At 41.3% G+C, this 21,261-nt stretch overlaps 1 protein-coding gene across 1 annotated transcript; it reads left to right on the top strand.

Moving 5' to 3' along the window:
• The first annotated feature begins 17,654 nt into the window (after nucleotides 1–17,654).
• On the top strand, nucleotides 17,655–20,838 carry LOC110850550 (pancreatic alpha-amylase-like). Its single transcript, XM_022097983.2, has 8 exons — nucleotides 17,655–17,875; nucleotides 18,488–18,832; nucleotides 19,201–19,316; nucleotides 19,381–19,511; nucleotides 19,776–19,898; nucleotides 19,971–20,182; nucleotides 20,250–20,660; nucleotides 20,733–20,838. Exons 1-7 carry the CDS (start codon nucleotides 17,696–17,698, stop codon nucleotides 20,523–20,525), a joined length of 1,383 nt encoding a protein of 460 aa, XP_021953675.2. The 5' UTR covers nucleotides 17,655–17,695; the 3' UTR covers nucleotides 20,526–20,660; nucleotides 20,733–20,838.
• The last annotated feature ends 423 nt before the right edge of the window (nucleotides 20,839–21,261 follow it).

Genomic DNA, 21,261 nt, shown 5'->3' with positions numbered 1-21,261 from the left:
TGGACGAATTGAATTTTTGGGGATAATCAATCAAGATAATTTCAACTTCTTGGAACGGTTTATTTTGCGAAATGTCTCTTCTTCAAGTGTCCATGGTTATTGATGGTGACGTGGTGACGTAAGAGATATACCGCAGTCTGGTGCACATTTTTTTAGCTGCGGTAGACGTGAAGAGTTGTCGTGATAGATAGGTTCGGGTGTAATTTTGCGGACGCCACTACTTATTTTAGGACGTCATGGGTTTGGTGACATCATGACTTTGGGGAGATTATGACTTTGGGGACCCCATGACTTTGGGGACCTCGTGAATTTGGGGACCTTATGATTTTGAGGGCGTCACGACTATGGGGATGTCATGGCTTCGTGGACGTCACGAACGTTCAATCATTTAATTCTGCCAGGTGAAGTGTGGTTGTGGCATCGATGAGGACATCGTTTTTATCAGACCATTGTTCGCCTCCCTCGCACCGACGGAGTGGTTTACGATAATTCTTTATAATTGGTTTTTGATAAGAGATGATAAAATAGAATATTACGTGAATATTTGCAGGTTAGTAAGGCAGTAGGTTGTGACGAAGGATCTGGAACAAGCTAGAACGTCATAAATCTTTTGTCGCGAGGATGGATAAAAGCACGCAGATATTTGCAGCTATGGCTGGTAAATCATAAATATTATGGCCCCTTAAGGTCCTAAATATACAAAGTACATGTACATATGATCCCTCAGCTACGATTGGAGGGTTCTCTCTGGGGACCGTGTTGGCCTGGACGAGTCCCGGATTGCCCAGCTTGGACAGGTCGGAAGATTTTTGGGGCCTCTCGGCCGAGACGAAATGATGTTGGGTGAACTGCTTCCGGCAAAGATGAAGGGTAGGTCGGGAAGCAGTGGTCGGGAAAAACGCATTTTCCCGGGAAAAAGTGGGAAATTGCAGTTTTTAGCACCCACTTTTTCACAATTGGAAGTGGGAAAAATGAAGTGCCACAGCGGAATGCAGTGGCGCCATCTAGTGTAATCTGCAGCAGCACTAACTGTTTCCCAGTGTTTCCCAAATGATTTTGATAAGTGGGAAACGGTGTATTTTTTCCACTGTCCGGTAAAAAGTGGTTTAAACCACGTGAAACGAAGGATCACACAAATATAGTTTCTGCTCTGTGTGTATATAGGGTTGGTGGCGTCGATGGCGACCATGTTCAACTGGACGCTGTCCTTCTTCGTGACTAAGTTTTACGGCAACGTCCTGGATGCGGTTGGCGCGGTAGGTTTGAATTTATGGAGGTGTCCTTGGCCTTGCTAAATTAGAAGGAATTTCTTAGCCTGCGTGTTACTGGGGATTTGCCGGCGTTTGCGCACTTGGAACAGCGTTTGTCATTATTTTCGTGCCGGAAACAAAGGGGAAGAGTCTGGACGAGATTCAGGAGCACTTTGGGGCACCACCAGCACTACCCACTGTGACGAGGGAAGGCGAGGAGAAGAAGTAGCGGGATGTCGGTGGGTTTTGAGAGGAGGGGAATAAAGAAAGTTTAACTGATAAAAATTGGATGGAGTTTAGTGGATTTTATTTTTCGCATAGCAATATATGAGTCCCAGTGCTGCAAGTGGTATTTACCAGGCAGTGGGTCGAAGTAGGAAAAGGACACTTTTTCCCACCCATCAAAATCTATAGGAAATGGGAAAAAGTGTGACAAAGTTAGTTCTTAAGCAGATTCCACTAGATTGCGACTAGGTGGCGCCCCATTTTTCCAACTTCCCACTGGAAAAAAGTAAGTGGAATAAAATTTCTTTTTCCCAATTGTTCCAACTGTTCTGGGAAAATATGTTTAGGACGGGAAATATTCAACACTGATAAGTCCTAAAAAAGACTGCTATGTATACTTTCTGAACACGGTGTAATCATGTATTTTAACACAATTGAATTTAATCAATGTTTCTGCTGTTAAAAAACACTTGCTCAAAATTACTGCATGAAAATGTTAAAAAGTGTTAAAAACACGGACCTAAAATGGGAACAACTGCACTAAAGTGGGTAAAAATGCATAAAAATATTTTAATAAGTACACCAAACGGATGTCCCGTTCCCTGTTCCATGAGAATATTCCCAATTTTGCGGGAAAATATATGGAGGGGGGGTGATAGGAATTTTTGGAAATATTGGAAATATTCCCAATGGGAAGATTTCAAAAATTCCCTATTTTCCTGGAATTTATTGGCACGGAGCGGAAATCTGACAACCCGTAGGTAATAAACGGATTTCAACATTTAATACTCAAAAGGGTGTGAGGCATGCTTCTAGAAGGAGAAGGAGATTCTATCAAGCACTATGTTGCAAGAGGTATTTACCACTTTTTGCTAGACAGTGGGAAAAAGTGGGAAAAAGGCACATTTCCCCACCCACCAAGATTACTGGGAAATGGGACTGACTGGAAAAAGTTAGTTCTTAGACAGATTACACTAGATGGCGCCCCTGCATACCGCCAGATGGCGTTCACTTTTTCCCACTCTCCACTGGGGAAAATTGGATAGGAAAAAGGGTCTTTTCCCACTTTTTCCTGTCCTAGGAAAAACTGTTTTGGACGGGAAATATGCAAGACTGGTTCAGTGTGATTCATACAGGAAATTGTTTGGCCAAGGTGATCCACATCATTGGCTGCGGAATTGGAGACATTTGAGGAACAAAAGAGAAGTAAAATAATCATGGCTCGTCCACACAGTAAGAAATTCTATCACCATTTTATCACCGCCCGGTGACTATATATGACTGTACCGGATGGTGATAAATACCACCGTGCGGTGGTGGTATGTCACCCCGAAGTGATAGGTTGCTACCATTTGGTTGTACTCTGTCACCTAGTGGTGATATACTGTGACGAAGAAGGTGGCGCTGTCTATCACCAGAGGCGGTAGAGTCATATGGTGATGAACATGATAACGGCGGTCACCCAGTTTTTTAGAGTACAGTTTTGTATTAATATGGGAACATGTGCCGACTTACGTCTTCAGCGGTCACTGTTTTCTAGAGCGAGTCAGGATGTCTGATTGAATCACGGGGAGCGGATATGAGCCTCATTTAGCGAGTCAACCTTCCTGTCAAATTATATCTTTGAGGGTGGATGTGTGTACCTGTTTGTTTACACTTTGGATAAAAATGTGGACAATGTTCGCCAAACAGGCTGTTTGAAACAGCAAATAAGGGTGGCTGTAATGCACTTTTGCTTTTTACATATTTTTTTTGCTGTTTTGCTGTTTTGGTCATGCTTTTGCTGTTTTTCTGTGTTAACAGTCGCCATCTAGCGGCGTACTATATAACTACCATGTTGTAAATTTCAATAAAGCAAAGCAGCAAAAAATCATGCGATTTTGATAAGCAAAAAAGCCGCTTAATTAAGCAAAAAAGCATGTTTTCAAAAAAACGCTTGTTTGCTAGGGCGAACACTAAATGTGGACAAGTGGAGTAGTATGTGTGAAGGAAAATGTAAAAGTGATTCAGCACGTGGTCGTGTAGAAAAATTTGCGAGTATGAGTAAAGTAGGATGATGCGACATCCTCTGCGTACCTGGTGTCGTCATTTTAGACGGATGATTGAATTGTGTGTGTTTATTTAGGTTGATAAGACTTGTTGGGATGGAGAACTTAAAAGCGGTACGATTTTTCCTGGTCTGGTCAGTACTTGTGGGATACGGGGAGAATCGACATTTCCAGGAGGAAGAAATATTTGGCAAGTTATTTGAAATAGCGAAAATGAAGACCTTTCCAGTCGTGGTAATTTTAGTGGTAGGCTTCACCGTGTCAAGTTATGCAGGTGAGAGTAAAAATTAAAAGGGCCAGATTTTAAGGAATGTTTTTTAATAAAAAGTTGGGTTATCCTTGCAGATATGAGTTGTTATCAGTGTTCCTGGAGTTCGAGTGGATTTGGGAGTGAGCCCGATTGCAGGACGAAGCCGTCCAAGAATTACTTGAGATCGTGCTCTAGTCATCACAATGATCCGAGTAGGTTGAAGAGCGAGCTTTTTAAAGAAAAACGTGATTTTTCGTTATCAGTGTTGCTTATTTCCCGTCCAAAACTTTTTTTCCCAGGACAGAGGGAAAAGTGGGAAAAATACAGTTTTTCCCACTCACTTTTTCTAGGTGGGAAATGGGAAAAATGGAGCGCCACCTAGCGATATAGAGGAATCTGCCTAAGAACTAGCTTTTTCCGACTTTTTCCCATTTCCCATTTAGTTTGGTGGGCAGGAAAAAGTGTCTTTTTTCACCCTTTTCCCACCGTCCGGTAAAAAGTGGTAAATACGACTTGTAGCAATGAGCAAAACGTTGTTTAAACGTTTCTGATCAATTTTCAAGAAAAGGGTGAAAATTGGAGTCGATAATTTAAGAAATCTTACAATTAGTACGGCGATTATCATGCTGGGGGAATTTTTGGCAAGGTCTTAATTAAGTTTGACTAAATTTGACTAAATTAAATTAGACACGTACGCCTGTTTGAAAGTGTCAGGCCGGAATGGGCGTGGCGAGGTGGTCCAGAGGGGCTGTTTTCCACATGGAAATCAACGCATGGGCTGCACACAAAATGGGGATTTGAAGACGTGTCTGTGCAAAAATAAGAACGGATGCAATGGAGCGACAACTTTTTCAGGATCGGTTTTCGCCCTGGTGGTGTCCGTCTTGGTGGGTGGTTCTGCGGTGAAGTTGATTTGATAAAAGGGCCAGGGTTTCGACCGTGATGACCACGGTGCTGTGCTCGTAACACTCGAGTTTTAGTCGCGAGCTTGATTTCTGGGATTTTAAACAGATAAATTTTAACAAAATAATGCCGTTAATCAAAAATTATGAGAACCTTGTATAAATTTATTTAAATATTTCAACATTAATTAGATGAATTATTTAATTAGAAGAAATACTTAATTATTGTAACATCAAGAAATATATTAATGGTCAATAAATAAATATGTATAAAATTGTGATAATATGTGGACTCTAAGAAAGTGGGTGATAGCCGTTATCATGTTCATCACGATAAGACTCTACCGCCTCTGGTAATGGGCAGCGCCACCTTCTTGGTCACTTTATATCACCACCAGGTGACAGAGGGCAACCAAATGGTAGCAACCTATCACTGCGAGGTGACATACCAACACCACACGGTGGTATTTGTCACTATCGGGTAGAGTCATATATAGTCACCGCGCGGTGATAAAACGGTGATAGAATTTCTTCCAATGTGTGAATGAGTACTTATTTTGCAGACAGATTCCACATGGAAATAATATTGTATGGGGAAAATAGTGATGGTAACTTCAACAAGGGATGCTTTTTCTATGATGTTCGAAATTCGAGTTCTAATTTAAATTTTTGCATACATCTCGGTATATTTTGAGAGAAAAGGACAAAGTGTTTTGTGAGGCCCATTTGCGAATTTTTAAAGTGGCTCCAAAGTCAGGTACCCGGCGCTGTAGTGGGTGGAGGAGAAGATAAATGCAAAAAGTTAAATTGCAACTCACATTTCGACTATCATGTAAAAAGCATACCTTGTAAGTTGGATATTTTGGTAAAATATTTATTGCCCTCGAGTATTTTTCTACTTATCCTTCTCCTGCTCCTCCTTGTTCTCGTCCCACTCGACATCAACGACGACCTCGTCCAGCTCGATCGTTCCAACAGTCCCCTGTTCTCCCCCAACATCCTCCTTGGCCAGGGAGGCCTTTGCCTTGAACTCGATTCCGAAAACGTCGCCACTACTGGGCCGTGGCGCCTCGTCGTCCGTCAAGGCGTCGAAGTTGACGGTGTCGACGTTGTCGACGGTGCCCCTGTCGTGTTCGACAGGGGCAGGATAATTCGGATGTTGCCTGGTTCTTTTATCCAAGATCTCCATTTCGGCACTCGATAAGTCGGAAGTCAACTCAGCATCCATAATTCTTTTTCTTGCGTCCTCATGAGTCGCTGTAACAATAGCGAAGCACTTAATAACATTTGTGATAGTTAATTCTCACAATATCATTAACAAGACTAACTTTACCATAAGCATGGAGAATCCTGGCATCTTATCTAGGAAAATTTTGTTTTGGAGGGCGACCAGATTTCACGATTAAAGCTGCGTTTTTTGAATTTGGCCAAGCACACTTTTTGTTGTCATAGTATGACTGCGGCACGACCGCCACCCATTTCTTGCCGTCCGCCTCCTCCATTTCGACAATGTAGAACATGTTAAAATTGGTGAACTAATGGGAAGACAGCAAGATATCCTGTCGAAAAATGTCCAAGTATTGGCCAAAACGATAATGAGCAGCTCTTGAACACTTGAAGTCCATCAATGTTGATTAGCAACGGAATCGTTGTCAAATTGGGGTGCAGCGTGATCACTTGTTAAATATAAGTTTTCAATCCAAAATGCACATACTCTCCAGGATTAAGGAGTTCTGTTGGTACCTCAAATTTCAAAGGTTTTATAATTGTTCTGCTGTCTAAGGGAAATTTTTTGAAGCAATCGTGCGTTTGTAGTTTGAGAAGTCCAGTTAACTGACAATGATTAATTGAATAATCAAAAGCCCAGCACTTAATTTTATCCAAGATTGAAACCTCGGATGACACCTTCGTTTCACTATTTTTGCACTCGCTTTCACTTTCATTGTTCCAATCTGAAATTGAGTTGTCGCAAGAACTGATAGAATCATTATCTGTCACATCCACACTGTCAATTACTCCCACTCCTAAAATAGTTTAACTTGATTCGTTAGTCAATTGTTGAGGTTAACCAACTAAAATTTCGACAACTAAAGTTTCTTTTTTTGCGAGTTGGCGTAAGCGTCGTTTACCTACTATACTTTTTCGCATTATGATAAGAAAAGATGAAAAATAAAAATACCTTTTCTGCAGGAACTTTACAGCTCGGCCCACATGTACTGATTTAGATATTGTGCCTTTTATTTCTCGATGGTGGATGTCCAATTATTGTCAGTGTTGCGGCGAAGCATAAGTTTTATAATGGTTAATTTATGCGTATAAAGTTCATGCAATTTTATATGATAATTTAGTTAAGTATTTAGTATAAGTATGAATGTAAATGTGCAATTGCCCCATGAAGAGTTCGTCGTTGCCATGGTGATGACTGAGTGGGAAAGGAGATATAAAAAGAGCGTCTCCTCTGTCGTGTGAGAGTGAGTGTGAGAGCGAGGTGAGTAAGTAGGAAGAAGTAAGCACCAGCGGAGCAAGTAAGAAGCTCCATTTTGTATTGGTAAAAGTATTCGAATAAACTCTAAAAATTAATTAATTAAAGCATTTAATTAAAAGTTTTTTAGTTATTCATTTACGTATACTCTACCTTAAGCTAAGTAAAGAGTAATTGGCACGATTTAAGCCGTTTTGGCAAGATTTTAGGCCAGTTTTAAGTTTCAAGTCCAAGTTAAGTCTACGTTCAAGTCCAAGTCAAGTCTACGTATAAGTTCATTACGGCACGAGGTCAGATCACCAGATATTGGTTATCACGAGGATAAATCTGAAGTTGATAAGCCCCGGCCGTAACATTGGTCTCGCGAACCGGATTGATAGTGCTAAGAAAGTTCAGTCCGGAAGAAGTGTCAAGTTTTAAGTTCACAACTCCAGTTCGGCCGAACCGTAGCAGTTACCGGGAACCAGGGAGGACGTGAACCAGTCATCATCAGCGTGGGATAAGTTAAGCCACTTTGTGGGCCCCACCCTGAGCATTCGGGGACAGATTGGGTGAGATCTTTCCATTTTATCCGTATCTGAAGTTATCCAGAGAGGAGGAGGAGGAGGAGGAAGTCATCCTAAAGCAGAGGATTAATTATACGAATATTTCAAAAATAATTATTGCCTCTTTGAGGGCCAGATCCTGAGCATTCAGGAGCCCTTGAGGTCAAGTTGTTCCAGTAAATAATATTCGTATACATTATCTAATTGTCTTGTTCTGTTGGCCCCTTCCTTAGAAAATCCCCTCACAATGTCAGCCCCCAATTCCCCATCTTCGCTTCGACGTGAGGATCGAGATCGTCATCCACCTGACCGCTACACCCCTACGAATGGAGGAGCAAGTCAGCGACACGCAACTAAACCAGAAGACGACGAAGATAAATATAAGACTCCACAACGTCAAGAATCAAGTCAAGCAATTCTGAACGGACTACGAAATCCATTCAGCGCAACTAAGAAAAAAGAATCCCTCTCATCAAGTTCATCCAACGTTAAGAAAGCTGAAGCAGATGAACAACTGCAAGAAAATATTATGGTGATAGAAGACGAAATCGCGGAATTTAAACATGATATTGAGATGTCACAGGCTGAACTTGAGAACATTCAAGCAATTATTAGCAAGACAGCAGAGAGGATCAATTCTACGAGTCCTGACTTCGAGACTGATAAGATAGAAGAGAATAAGTCAGAACTACGTCGGATGAAAGATGAAGTTGTCAAGAAAGAACTTGAACACAAGAAGATAGTGTCAACTTCGAATTGTAAAATCATCAAGAAGGAGAATGAAAAATTATGGCTACAAAAGAAGCACGCCACAGCTATAACTAAGATTGATCAAGAAGAAGATCAGCGTTTAAGTTCTGACGAGGAAGCAGAATATAACGATGCGGTTGTCAAATTTAATAACTGGAGCAAGAATAATGCCGAGGAAGACCTGAAGGAGGATGGGCAAGAGAAACTCATATGTAAACATGATCCTGTCCCAATCTCAAGCCCAAGAAAAGAAAGTCAAGACTGTATGAGCCAGCCAGATGCTCTTGTGTTAATTGCCCAGACCCTTCAAGCAATGCAAATGTCCATGAATAAACCAGCATCAAGTTCCACAACAGATAAGTTATTAGCAAGACAGTCAGTCGGAAGAGACTTGCCAAGCTTTAGTGGGCGACCAGAAGAATGGCCAATATTTTTTGCGGACTTGAAAAGAAGTACAGAAATTTGTGAATTCTCCCCAAGCGAAAACCTTCATCGCTTACGCAAGTGTCTGAAGGGGGAAGCAGCAAAAGCCGTTCAGTCAATGATGGTCAGTCCGGATAACCTGCAAAGAATAGTGGACACACTCAGAATCAGATTTGGTCAGCCGAAGCACATTATTGAAGCAATGATTGATAAAGTCCGAGAATTTCCATTTGTAAGAGAAGATAAGCTTGATACAATTGTGGAATTTGCAACAGCGGTGATCAACCTGGCGTCCACAATAAAATCACTGGAACGAGACGAATATCTGAGGGATCCAACTTTATTAAGAGAACTAGAGAAGAAAATGTCCCCACAGTTTCAAATGCAATGGGCAGATTGGATCATGGCGAGTAGTTTACGTGTCCAAGACCTCGACCATTTCGCAACCTGGATAGCTGGTAGAACGGAGGTTGTTTGTTCCATTCACCGGCCAAGTTTCAAAGAAGAGAAAGAAGAAAAAGGAAAGTTCCAAGATTACAAGAATGATGGAAGATGGAACAAGAAGGGACAAGTTTATGCAGCACAGGAAAGCCAGCAAGAAGAACAAGGTCCCAGAAAGTGCAATGTTTGTGAAAAAGAGAACCACTTCACAAACCAGTGTCGGATTCTCCGTGCTTTGGATGCAGATCACCGGAAGCAAGTAATCATGGATAAGGGACTCTGCCTTTCTTGTCTGCAGCCTGGATGCATCATCTCGGACTGCAGGAAGAAAGTAAAGTGTGACCTCGACGGGTGCAAGTATTATCACCACCGCTTGGTTCATGGAACCACCAAGCCATTCCAACCAGTTTACCAGCAAGCCAGCCAACAAGAAGAAAGCCCTGACGAAGATACCCCAGCAGAGACGCAGATCAATTCGCTACTCTCTGGGAGACTTATGTATGTCGGCGTTCAAGTCATGGGTCCCTGTGGGAAGGAAGTCATCCTAGCTCTTCAGGATAATGGATCTGAAGCTACACTACTAGAAGAAGATGTGCGTAGATCCATTGGAGCCAAAGGACCTGCAAGCCCATTTTGTATGACTACACCTGCAGGAAAGTCAAATCAGCCGATTTCGCAGAGTATAAGCCTCTGCATTCTAGGTTTGAAAGGTTCAAAGTTTGAAAAAATCAACAATGTGCGAACATTAGATGAAGTAAACTTGTCAAGAGTCTCGCTGGACGTGGAAAATCTCAAGGCAAAATACCCGCATTTGCGTAGTGTTCCTCTTCGTTCATTCAGAAATGAGAAACCGCAGATGTTAATTGGCAGCTCCCACTATCACCTCTTAAATCCGATCAAGACGATTGAGGGAAAACCTGGAGAGCCAGTAGCCATAAAAACCAGATTAGGATGGACTGTCGTCATCCCTGACTTGAATGGAATTGGGAGGAACGATATTCGTATAAATCATCAAGAAGCTCAAGTTCACCATTTCCAAGTTCATCAAGTATGTGAATTAAGTCCGAAAAATGAAGCGGATCAAGTTAAGCAAAGTTTCACGGCTGAGAAATTAAATGTGCAACCATTTTCAAGCAAGCCAAAACCAGAAGAAAGTAAGAAAGCCGGGTTCTGTCGCGCCTCCATCAAACCGGAGGTCCGCCACTCCCAACGATTCCTATGGCGTAGGATGGAGCGTGATCTGGAACCTGAAGTCAACAATAACGAAGAAAAGACCAAGCAAGAAATTCAAGAAATACGACCGACGGACAGACCGGCAGAAACTCAAGAACAAGAAAAAGAACCAGTAGTCAAGGAACGGGCTGAAAACTTAAAGGAACCTGTTTCGAAACACGACGTCACAGGAACCAGGAGCTCAAGCCCCCAAGGTAATATCAAGGGGATCAAGCCAAGACCAGAAAAGCAGCACCAAGTACAGCTTGAAAGTCATGCTGACGAGATCTGGTTACCAGACGGGGGGAAGCGATCCCCGAAATCAAGCCGAAGAATGAAGAAGAGTCCAGCGTATCCCGGAAATCGGAAAGAAGTGCGAGCGATGGACGCGAAGACAACTGGAGTCCACCGACGCCCAGCTCTCAAGATCGCCGTCCTGGACCAGAAGAATGAAGATGAGCCTCCGTCTCCGAAATCGTCAACTACGGTCATCAGGGGGAAGAATGTTGCGGCGAAGCATAAGTTTTATAATGGTTAATTTATGCGTATAAAGTTCATGCAATTTTATATGATAATTTAGTTAAGTATTTAGTATAAGTATGAATGTAAATGTGCAATTGCCCCATGAAGAGTTCGTCGTTGCCATGGTGATGACTGAGTGGGAAAGGAGATATAAAAAGAGCGTCTCCTTTGTCGTGTGAGAGTGAGTGTGAGAGCGAGGTGAGTAAGTAGGAAGAAGTAAGCACCAGCGGAGCAAGTAAGAAGCTCCATTTTGTATTGGTAAAAGTATTCGAATAAACTCTAAAAATTAATTAATTAAAGCATTTAATTAAAAGTTTTTTAGTTATTCATTTACGTATACTCTACCTTAAGCTAAGTAAAGAGTAATTGGCACGATTTAAGCCGTTTTGGCAAGATTTTAGGCCAGTTTTAAGTTTCAAGTCCAAGTTAAGTCTACGTTCAAGTCCAAGTCAAGTCTACGTATAAGTTCATTACGGCACGAGGTCAGATCACCAGATATTGGTTATCACGAGGATAAATCTGAAGTTGATAAGCCCCGGCCGTAACAGTCAGCCTTAATGATATCGTTGTCTGATGACTATAAGACATCAGACAGACATCATACACAGATATCATTTCAGCTCATATGAATGATGTAAGTACTTGCGACATTAATGTCAGAAGCTGATGTACCTACGAAATCACATATGATATCTTTTCGAAGATATCATGGAATATCTTGGAATGATTTAGTAAAGATATCCGATGGATATAGTATGTTCCATGGGATGTTTCCGGTTGGTAGGTATATGAGGGTCACACATTTCCTGAAGAACGTTTTCGATTTACTCATTTCGTAAGAAACGTAGGGTTTTTCTTCCGTTTCCTCAACGGTTGGCATCCCTGCCGCCGCTATTGCGACGAATTCGTCGACGTGACGCAAAGCGTGTTCGATATCATTCCACGATATGGACTTCGTTGATATGTGAACGACTGAGAGTTTACATTGAAGTGGAGATTTTGAAAAGATTGGCTGTTGTGGTAGAAAATTGAACATGGGTAAAGGTGCAACTTTTCGATGATTTCATGCTTCGAGGGTCCAGGCTGGGAATGGAGCCGTTAGCAGGGCTTCAGGGTGTTGAAGTTGGATGGGGTGGAGATTCTTGGGAATGTGATTTTCCCAGATTGTGCGGCGACCGATGGAGATGAGGAGAACGTGATAATTTTCGAAAGCGTTGATATCTTGCGAAAGTGAGGTATTGACGAGTGATTAACGGATAGCAGAAGGTGAAAGATTGGGTAAAATTTTAGATTCATCGCGAAATAATGCTTACAAGGGACACTCACGACCTGTCGTTCGCGTCCAGGGTACCCACTATGTTTTTTAGAATCTACTAGGACCCAAGATAAAGGATCCATTCATATTTCCGTGTAAAACTCAGATTTGGCGCCGTGGCGTGGCGCCAGATTCGCCAAATTTTTATGTTTTTATTTTTAAAACCGCCATAACTTTTGAAATTCTGGGCGGATTTTCAAAAAAATTTCCAAAAATCATGAAAATGAATTCAACTTTCGTATGCCATCAAGTTTTTTCAAAATATAGCTTGTTTAAATTTTTATCAAAATTTTGAGATTTTCTTAAACATGGGAATTCGGCGAAAAAATCTGAAAAATGTCACAAAAATAAAAATTTTTTATTTTTTATTTATTTCCTAAAGTTTTGACCTTTGTGATCATTTTAAGCCCAAAATTTTGAAAATCCCACGGAAACTGCAAAAGTTATGAAGGTTTGAAAATGGTCGAAAACGCAGATTTTTAAGTTTGGCGCCACGCCATGGCGCCAAATATGAGTTTTACACGGAAATGTGAATGGATCCTTCATTTAGGGTCCTAGTAGATTCTAAAAAACATAGTGGGTACCCTGGACACGAACGACAGGTCGTGAGTGTCCCTTGTTAGTTTAGATTGTTGCGTAGAGGCTGGACGTAGTGGAAAAGATCTCAGCTTGTGAGACTCATTTAAGTATGAACGCTCCACATTTGAGGCACAATGGTATATAGCTGATTTTTTGTAATACGTGTTCATAGCTCAAGTATTGGTTGATTTTATGTAAATCGTGGTATAAGATCCAGATATTTGCACGCATCGCGATCACGAAAGGTTTGTAGCTGAACGTTATAAATAGCCAGTTCATGCCAACTATGGTTATGTAGGTTGGCCATGGGCGTTAATACATTAATTATTTGGTATTACAAGGAATGAAAGAACATAAAGTCGGACAAAAGCCAGGTCACAGCTATTGTTCAAGATATAAGAAATATCGCTGTTAATTCCACTAAAGGTGGAACCTCTTGAGAATATTAATATTTGGTTAAGTGGCAGTTCCAGCACATGATAAAAATAATTCGGAAAAAAGTTGAACTCAATATTAGCATTTTTTATAAACTTTTCCAGACCGTAATATCTGGCGAGTGCGGAATAAGTATGACAACCATTAAATTTTTAAGATGATACTGCAAAACTTTTCAAAAATGCCGCTGGGTGCCACAGTGTCCACATTCCGCTCAATGGTTTCTATATGGGTTCGACGAATGCTTCACAATCAGACAAGTAACCGATTTATAATGATGATCTGTTTTCGAAGCCATGTGTTACATACCAAGAAACTGGGTAAATGAATGGAAACATTAGCAAATTCATTAAGTTAGAATGCACAAAATTGTTTATATATCAAAATTTTTCATTTTTAAAACACTATTCGAATCCATTTCCAGGCAAATGTTATTTTCTCTGTACTTTAATATCAATAATTGACGCGTGTAACTACTTACAACTATACAGTTAGTAAGAAAATAAGAGGGATGTTTGAGTTTAATTACGCGAGTTGAAAAAACAATGGCATTTCAAATGCTTTCAGAGAAACTTATTTCTAAAGAATTTCGTGCTTTTTTGCATGTGATATAAATATGTATGTACACTGACAAGTAATACTTTTTAAAGTGGCCGACATTTACAAAATTACACATCTACGGATTTGTTGGCGAAAGTGAGTCCTAACCTGTCGAATCATATCAGAAACCTTGGTGTGGGAAAGTGTAATTGCTTTCATAAAAGGCAATGCAGCAGTGACTAAAACTCTCCTAAGTTGCGTCTTAATCTTGGAGATTGTGCAATTAGCGAATTTGACACTTTCATAAACCAGTACTGCACTACTTGCAGTTAGTCCGATGAGTAAGGTGAAGAAAATTATGGAGAGATTTGAAGCGATGCTTTGCGCATGGAATTGAGTCTCAGCTCTCCCCAGGATTGAGTTGGTGGGTCTTTTAGGAACTTCCCGGCTATCCAGGAACTCGACCCACTTAGAGTAAATGCCAGATTCTACAATCCCGCTGATCACACCAGAAACGAGGTTCCAGGCAAATTTTGACACGACAACGAACTGCCTTCGATGGAGGATTGTTTTGGGTAAGATCTTGTAGTGACGTTGCGTTATAGAGGATTTAGTCCCGAACAGCTGCCGAACTACAAGATGTATCTTATCTGTCCAGGAGACAATGGCGGATTTCTCGCAGTACGTTATCTTCTTAAGAAAATCCGGTTTATCGATGTCCTCCAGAAGATCGTCAGTATCTTGAACGAAGGCAGAGTCTGTGTTGAGGAATAGTTTAATGGTGGAGTGGTTGTTGACAACGTCTGAAAATCTGTGGATCACGGTTTCATTGAAGTCAAATTGCTGGAGGTAGTGGTCTAGCCCAGGGCCAGTACAGTGCGGACTTCTATGATGTTTTCGTCTGACATTGTAATCTTGAAAGCATTTCCTATAATGGAGAAGAGCCTGGAAGGACATCCTCTCAAGCTTCTCGCCCCTAAAATGCCCAAACGTCTGGTGATCTTTCAGCTTTAAATGGTGCGAGAGGCCCCAGGATATTACTTCTTGTTGTATATACGCGGTCAATTTTGAATTAGGGGTTACTTCAAATACAGAATTTCCTCGGGATGGGTCAATATCGACGAATTGAAAGTGGTGAGCCACCATTTCTTCAAGGGTAGAGGGAATGTGGGCAGATATAGGGGCAGTTAGGTCATTGGTTACGATGCTTTTGTACAGGTTGGAGAGGATGAAAGAAGCGAAGGCCCATAGCATCAGCTTTGGTGTATCCGCTGATTCCGAAACGTTTTCCAGCAAAGCAGCCAGAAGGTGAAAGAACATGAACCGTTTTGCCACTAACTTGAGAAATATTGTCAGAGTTGTGATAGTTAGTGCCACACCGCCCCATGTCCAGAAATCGAAGGGTGTAAGAAAGTTCGAAAAAGTGACATAAGATAGGATTGGAGAACAAGTTGCAAATGAGAGGCTCGTATTGGTCCAGAAAATGTGGTAGAAATTGGGATGAACTAGGTTTAGATCGCCGAAGAAATTATCTTCGTGCTCCATATCGGAGAGTTCGTTTTCTGAAGGATGTTTAAACTTGACCTGGATTCCGGCCGTGTTGGGTAGGTTTTTGACCAGCTGGGAGACGTTTATTCCGAGGTAGTCGAATATCAAGGATTTTAGGACGAGGTTAATCAAAGCGGGGTAGTATTTGCTTTCGAAGATAGGATTAAAGGATATGAAATTTGTTTTAATAGATTCTTCGAAATGAGACGTCTTTCTCCAAGCCAGAAATTTTTCGGTGGACTTTATTTCGTTATCAAGAAGTAATCTGGGTTGCAATGTATTATTGTTGAAGAAATTAATCCACGTATCCTCGATGCATCGAAGACAAATATGTACAATGTTTCTTGTAACTGATTTTTTGTCTTCATAAGCTTGAGGAACAGCTGGTTTCTTAACGAGAGCGTAGTTTATTCCGTAGTGGTTGAAGATATTGCGGGATTTCGTTACAAGATAGTGAAAATTGTGCCTATAATTGAAATCTTCGGATCTATTCCCACCAGGAAGATAAACTAGGGCTACACATTTCCTAAAGAACGTTTCCGATTTGCTCATTTCGTAAGAATCGTAACGTTGTTCTTCTGTTTCTTCGGATGTTGGCATTCTTCCCGCCACGATTGCGACAGATTCGTCGATGTGACCCAAAACGTGTTCAATATCATTCCAGGATATAGATTTCGTTGATATTTGAACGACCAAGAGCTTACATTGAAGTGGAGATTTTGAAAAGATTGGCTGGAATTGGGGTAGAAATTTGAGCATGGGTAAAGGTGGGAGTTTTCGATGATTTCGTGTTTCGAGGGTCCAGGCTGGGAATGGAGCCGTTAGCAGGGCTTCAGGGTGTGAGAGTTGGACGGGGTGGAGAATCTTGGGAATGTGATGTTCCCAGATTGTGCGGCGACCGATTGAGATGAGGAGAAAGTGACAATTGTCGAATGCGTTGATATCTTGCGACAGTGAGGTATTGGCAAAGGAGAAATGATTGACGGCGAGTAGAAGGTGAAAAATTGCACCGAATTTGAGATCCATGACGGTCAATTTAGATTTTTGTCTATAGGCTTGAAAAGTTATGAAAGGATAACAGCTATTGTGGATTTTGCGATGCAAATTAGGAGAACAATAAGTTTGGGATATGATAGCTGACTTTTTCGTAATACTAATTCGTATGTTAGCTTTTCATTGGGTTTTTCATATTGTTAATAAGCTTTGCAGAACACGAACTCCTCCAGCTTTCAATTTAATTGCGTCGGGCATTCTAGGCGGAGTATGTGTAGGTTGATTTTGATATACACTCTAACAAATTGGGTGATAGCCGTTATCATGTTCATCACAATATGACTCTACCGGCCCTGGTGATAGGCAACGACAGTGACATACCACCACAGTACGGTGGTATTTATCACCAACCCGTTGTCATATATAGGTATATTTTGAGAGAGTGCAAAAATATTTTGCCAGACGAATTTGCAAATTTTTAAATTGGCTCCAAAGTACGGCATCCGGCGCTGTTGTGGAATGGAGGAAAAGGAGAGTTGGAGGATGACGAGTGTGGAGTCAATTTAAAAATCGGCAAATAGGTGTTACAAAATATTTTGCACTTTTCTCTAAAAATATACCTAGATGTACGCAAAAAAGTTAAATTAGAACTCGAGTATCATGTAAAAAGTATACCTTTTGAGATAAGTACCTAATCATGACACGAACATGGATGGGACATATAATTGATTAAATAATTGAGCACATACAACTTACATGCATAACTTTTAGACTCTGAAGTCTTAAAATTTTCAACTAAATTAACTTTTCATTTAACTCCAATGGTTTTTTGCCGCTTTCGGGCGAAAATTCTGGTGGCATAAGGTAGAAAAAACCACTTCTTGTCGGACACTTTTTTCCACATGCTGTATGCCTGCGAAACCTTCATGCAAAGAGGAACGCAGAAATCCTTAGTCCCGATACGATCTCGACACCTTGCATTATCGTCAGTGTGGTTAATCAAAAAAGTTTAAACAGGTTATGAAAATGGATCTGTTTTGAGGCACGATTTACTGAAGCTTATGTATCCAAACGTTATCAAGTAATTGAGCTTATCATGGATTGGAAATAAATACGTTGAATCCAGGCCAGGCAAACAGATTACGACAATTAGTTGCCTCATCTTATCTCGGTCTCACTTCAGTAGCAGTCAGGTTGCCTACCAGCAAAGAAGAGCTTTAATATTTCTGTGGAAGATGTGGATTGTTAAAATATTTGGCGCCATATCGCTACTTCAAGGATCCGTGTGGGGACAATGGAATCCATACTTTGCTCCAGGAAGACCCACAGTCGTGCATTTGTTCGAGTGGAAATGGAGAGACGTTGCGAGAGAATGTGAGACATTTCTAGGGCCGTATGGGTACGGAGGGGTTCAGGTAAGTTTGTGACTGTCTTAGGTAACCATAGGGTTTCATTTTGGACGGTCAATAGCTTTTTATACACTGTTTAACCGCTTTTACAAGAGTCGAAAAGGACAAGGGTGGTTAAAATAGACAAAAGTGGTTAAAATTGATAAAAGATGTCAAAATTTATAAAACTGGTAAAAATGGACCGAGGTGGACCAATGGGATCAATGGAACAACCACTTCGGAACGCTTTGGACATCGAAAACATGTCCCGGGAAAATTGGTTTTGTCCGACGTGGTGTCCAAGATGGTTTAGCCAAGCCAGTGTTCGCCTTAGCAACAAGGCGTTTTTTGTAAACATGCTCTTGCTTGCGGCTTTTTTGCTGTCTTGGCTTATTGAAATCAATAACATGGTAGTTATATTGTGTGCTAGATGGCGACTGTTAAAACAGCAAAACAACAAAGGCATGAGCAAAATAACAAAACAGAAAAAACCTATTTAAAAAGCAAAAGTACATTACAGTCATCCATGCTTTTTTGCCGTTTGGCGAACACTGGTCCAAGCGAAATCCTGCCTAAGCCATACTCCCACAATAATGCTGGCAGGCCCTTTTGAATTATTTTTTTCTTTCAATTTTTCAGGTCTCCCCGCCTAACGAGAACGCTATAATTATGGACCCCTTCCACCCCTGGTGGGAGAGGTATCAACCCGTGTCCTACAAGTTGGAGACCCGCTCCGGCACTGAGCTCGAATTTGCCGACATGGTCCTCCGCTGTAACGCTGCGACCGTCCGAATCTACGTCGACGCCGTTATAAATCACATGAACTACAACTACCTTTCTGGAATAGTGACTGGGGGGAGCTTCTATGACGGGCCGAACACCCAGTACCCAGGTGTACCGTATGGGCCTTTGGATTTCAACAGGTATCCGAACGAGTGTCCAAATCCTTCAGAGCAGATCAACGATTATAATAATCCGATAGAGGTATGGAAGTTTTTAGAATGGATGTAATACCCTATTTATCGATATATTTGGTGGGACATTGAAGTCTCGAGATTTAGACGGATCGGCATTATTCAATGTTTCTAAATTTTTTTGATATCTTGATATTTCGATATTTAGACATTTTTCGATATTTCGAAAGTGTTCCAAATGTCGATATTTTCGATATTTTGATAGTTTCCGATGTTTTCAGATATTCCGACTATTATATTTTTCGACATTTCGATACTGCAACATTTTTAGATATGTCGACATTTTAAAATTAAATTTAAGCAAAAAAATTTTGAGATCCACTAATATGACGCAACTTCGTCACGCGCTGCTTTCATCCATTTATATAATTTGCACAGACACGTAACTGTGAACTGGGAACGTTGCGGGATCTCAAGTTGGGCACTGCCTACGTGCGTCAGATGATAATCGATTATCTGAACAAGCTTGTCGGCTATGGCGTGGCTGGATTTAGGTTTATTTGATATCTTTTTGATTGATTGCTGACGTAAATTGGTGCATTGTTTCGGTTCGGATAGGATTGACGCCTCGAAGCATATGTGGCCAGCTGATATGACGATCATCCTCGCACAGCTGAGAACCCTGCCGACCGATCATGACTTCCCGATTGGGGCCAAACCGTTCGTGTATCAAGAGGTTATTGATCTCGGTGAGTCAATTGGGAGATTGACGATATTTTAGTGGGGGTTAAGATAATTTAGGGGACTGTTGATTGTGGATTCATCGAAAATTTGGGAGTGTTTCGAAAGTTTGGTAGATTTTCGATAATTTGGGGAGTTAATTTTGAGGCTTGCGGATAGTTTGCGGTGTTGTCGATAATCTTAAGGGTTTTTGATAATTTGGTGGATTCTCGATAATATGGTGGATTTTTGATGCTTTGATTGATTACTGCTTATCCTTTTTCGATCTGTAGGCGGTGAAGGTATCAAGGGTGACGAGTACTTTGGCCTAGGGCGGGTAACCGAATTCAAATATGGGAAACACCTCGGCGAACTTTTCCGCGGGTACGATCAACTCAAGTGGCTCGTAAATTGGGGTAATTGAAGAATAATTAAAACTTATATTGGGCAATACGATACATTTTTATACTTGACCATGAACCCCTTAGGTGAAGGGTGGGAAATGTACCCTGACGGAAACGCGTTCGTCTTTATCGATAATCACGACAACCAACGCGGTCATGGCGCAGGAGGAGAAAACATTTTGACCTATAGAGTTTCCCGCTTGTACAAAATGGCGGTCGGTTTCATGCTCGCGCATCCATACGGTATCACGAGGGTCATGTCGTCGTACGATTGGGAACCTTATGAGGCAGATTGGGTCAGTGTATAGCTTGAAACACTAGGGCGCGGGAATTTCAAAAAATTTAAATTTCTCACTTTAATAGATTGGACCCCCCAACACGAACGGGGCTATTGACGACGTCATCGTGAACCCTGACCTGACCTGTGGGGGTGGCTGGGTGTGTGAACATCGTTGGCGGCAAATTTACAACATGGTCCGGTTCCGGAATACCGTGGCGGGAACGACTTTGAACAACTGGTGGGATAATGGGAACAATCAGATCGCTTTTTGCCGAGGAAACATGGGTTTCATCGCGATTAACAATGACGATCATCCCCTCGTCGAAGTATTGCAGACAGGGTTACCCGCTGGGGAGTAATGCGACGTTATCTCGGGCAATTTGGAGGGCGGGGTTTGTACGGGGAGCACGATTCGGGTATTGGCGGGGGGAGTGGCGGCAATAAATATCCCGCATAACACGGAGGCGGATCCTTTTGTGGCGATCCATATCGGGGTAAACTGAGATATTATTGTTATGCTGATTGAAGCGGGTTTTTTAAAATGCTTTTTCTTGTTTTTCTTCCAGGCAAGGTTGTAAAGAAACGAGGACAAAATTGATTGAAATTTTGTAGAAAATAATGCTAATTATTTCACAACAATTTGGGAAAATAAAATATTCGGTTTTAGAGCAAGATAAATGGTTGGAATTAGTAAATTTTTTCGGACTTGTGACAGGTTTCGCCATTGATTAGCTCATGTTTGCTCATGTTTTTTATTGGTAGTTTTTTATTGGGGTAGTTGGTCCGGGAACTGGGACGTTTTTGTTTTGCGACTATAAGAGATGTTCGTGGCGGAGAAGCAAAAAATCAATTTTACCTACATCTTGGGTTGTCCAATTCCCGCTCCCGGCGAATAAATTCCCTGGAAATTGGGAATTTTGGGAATGTTGCCTTTGGGAATATTCTCAAGATTTCCTAAAATTAACTTAAATCTTCGATATTTTCAAGATCTTCGGAAAATTGGGAAAATTGGGAATATTGCAATTGCGAATATTCCCAGGGAACAGGAAATTAGACAACTTTATTCACATCATTGTGTTTACAAAAGATTCACAA

This window comes from Folsomia candida, unplaced genomic scaffold, assembly GCF_002217175.1.
Source record: "Folsomia candida strain VU population unplaced genomic scaffold, ASM221717v1 Fcan01_Sc005, whole genome shotgun sequence".
Taxonomy (NCBI): domain Eukaryota; kingdom Metazoa; phylum Arthropoda; class Collembola; order Entomobryomorpha; family Isotomidae; genus Folsomia; species Folsomia candida.
This window is presented reverse-complemented; position numbering and strand designations above follow the sequence as displayed.

Excerpts from the sequence above, each read along its gene's own strand:
- LOC110850550 (XM_022097983.2), top strand. The coding sequence starts at position 17,696 with ATGTGGATTGTTAAAATATTTGGCGCCATATCGCTACTTCAAGGATCC. Across the intron at positions 19,317-19,380 it reads TATGGCGTGGCTGGATTTAG|GATTGACGCCTCGAAGCATA; the intron begins GTTTATTTGATA and ends CGGTTCGGATAG. Across the intron at positions 19,512-19,775 it reads TCAAGAGGTTATTGATCTCG|GCGGTGAAGGTATCAAGGGT; the intron begins GTGAGTCAATTG and ends TTCGATCTGTAG.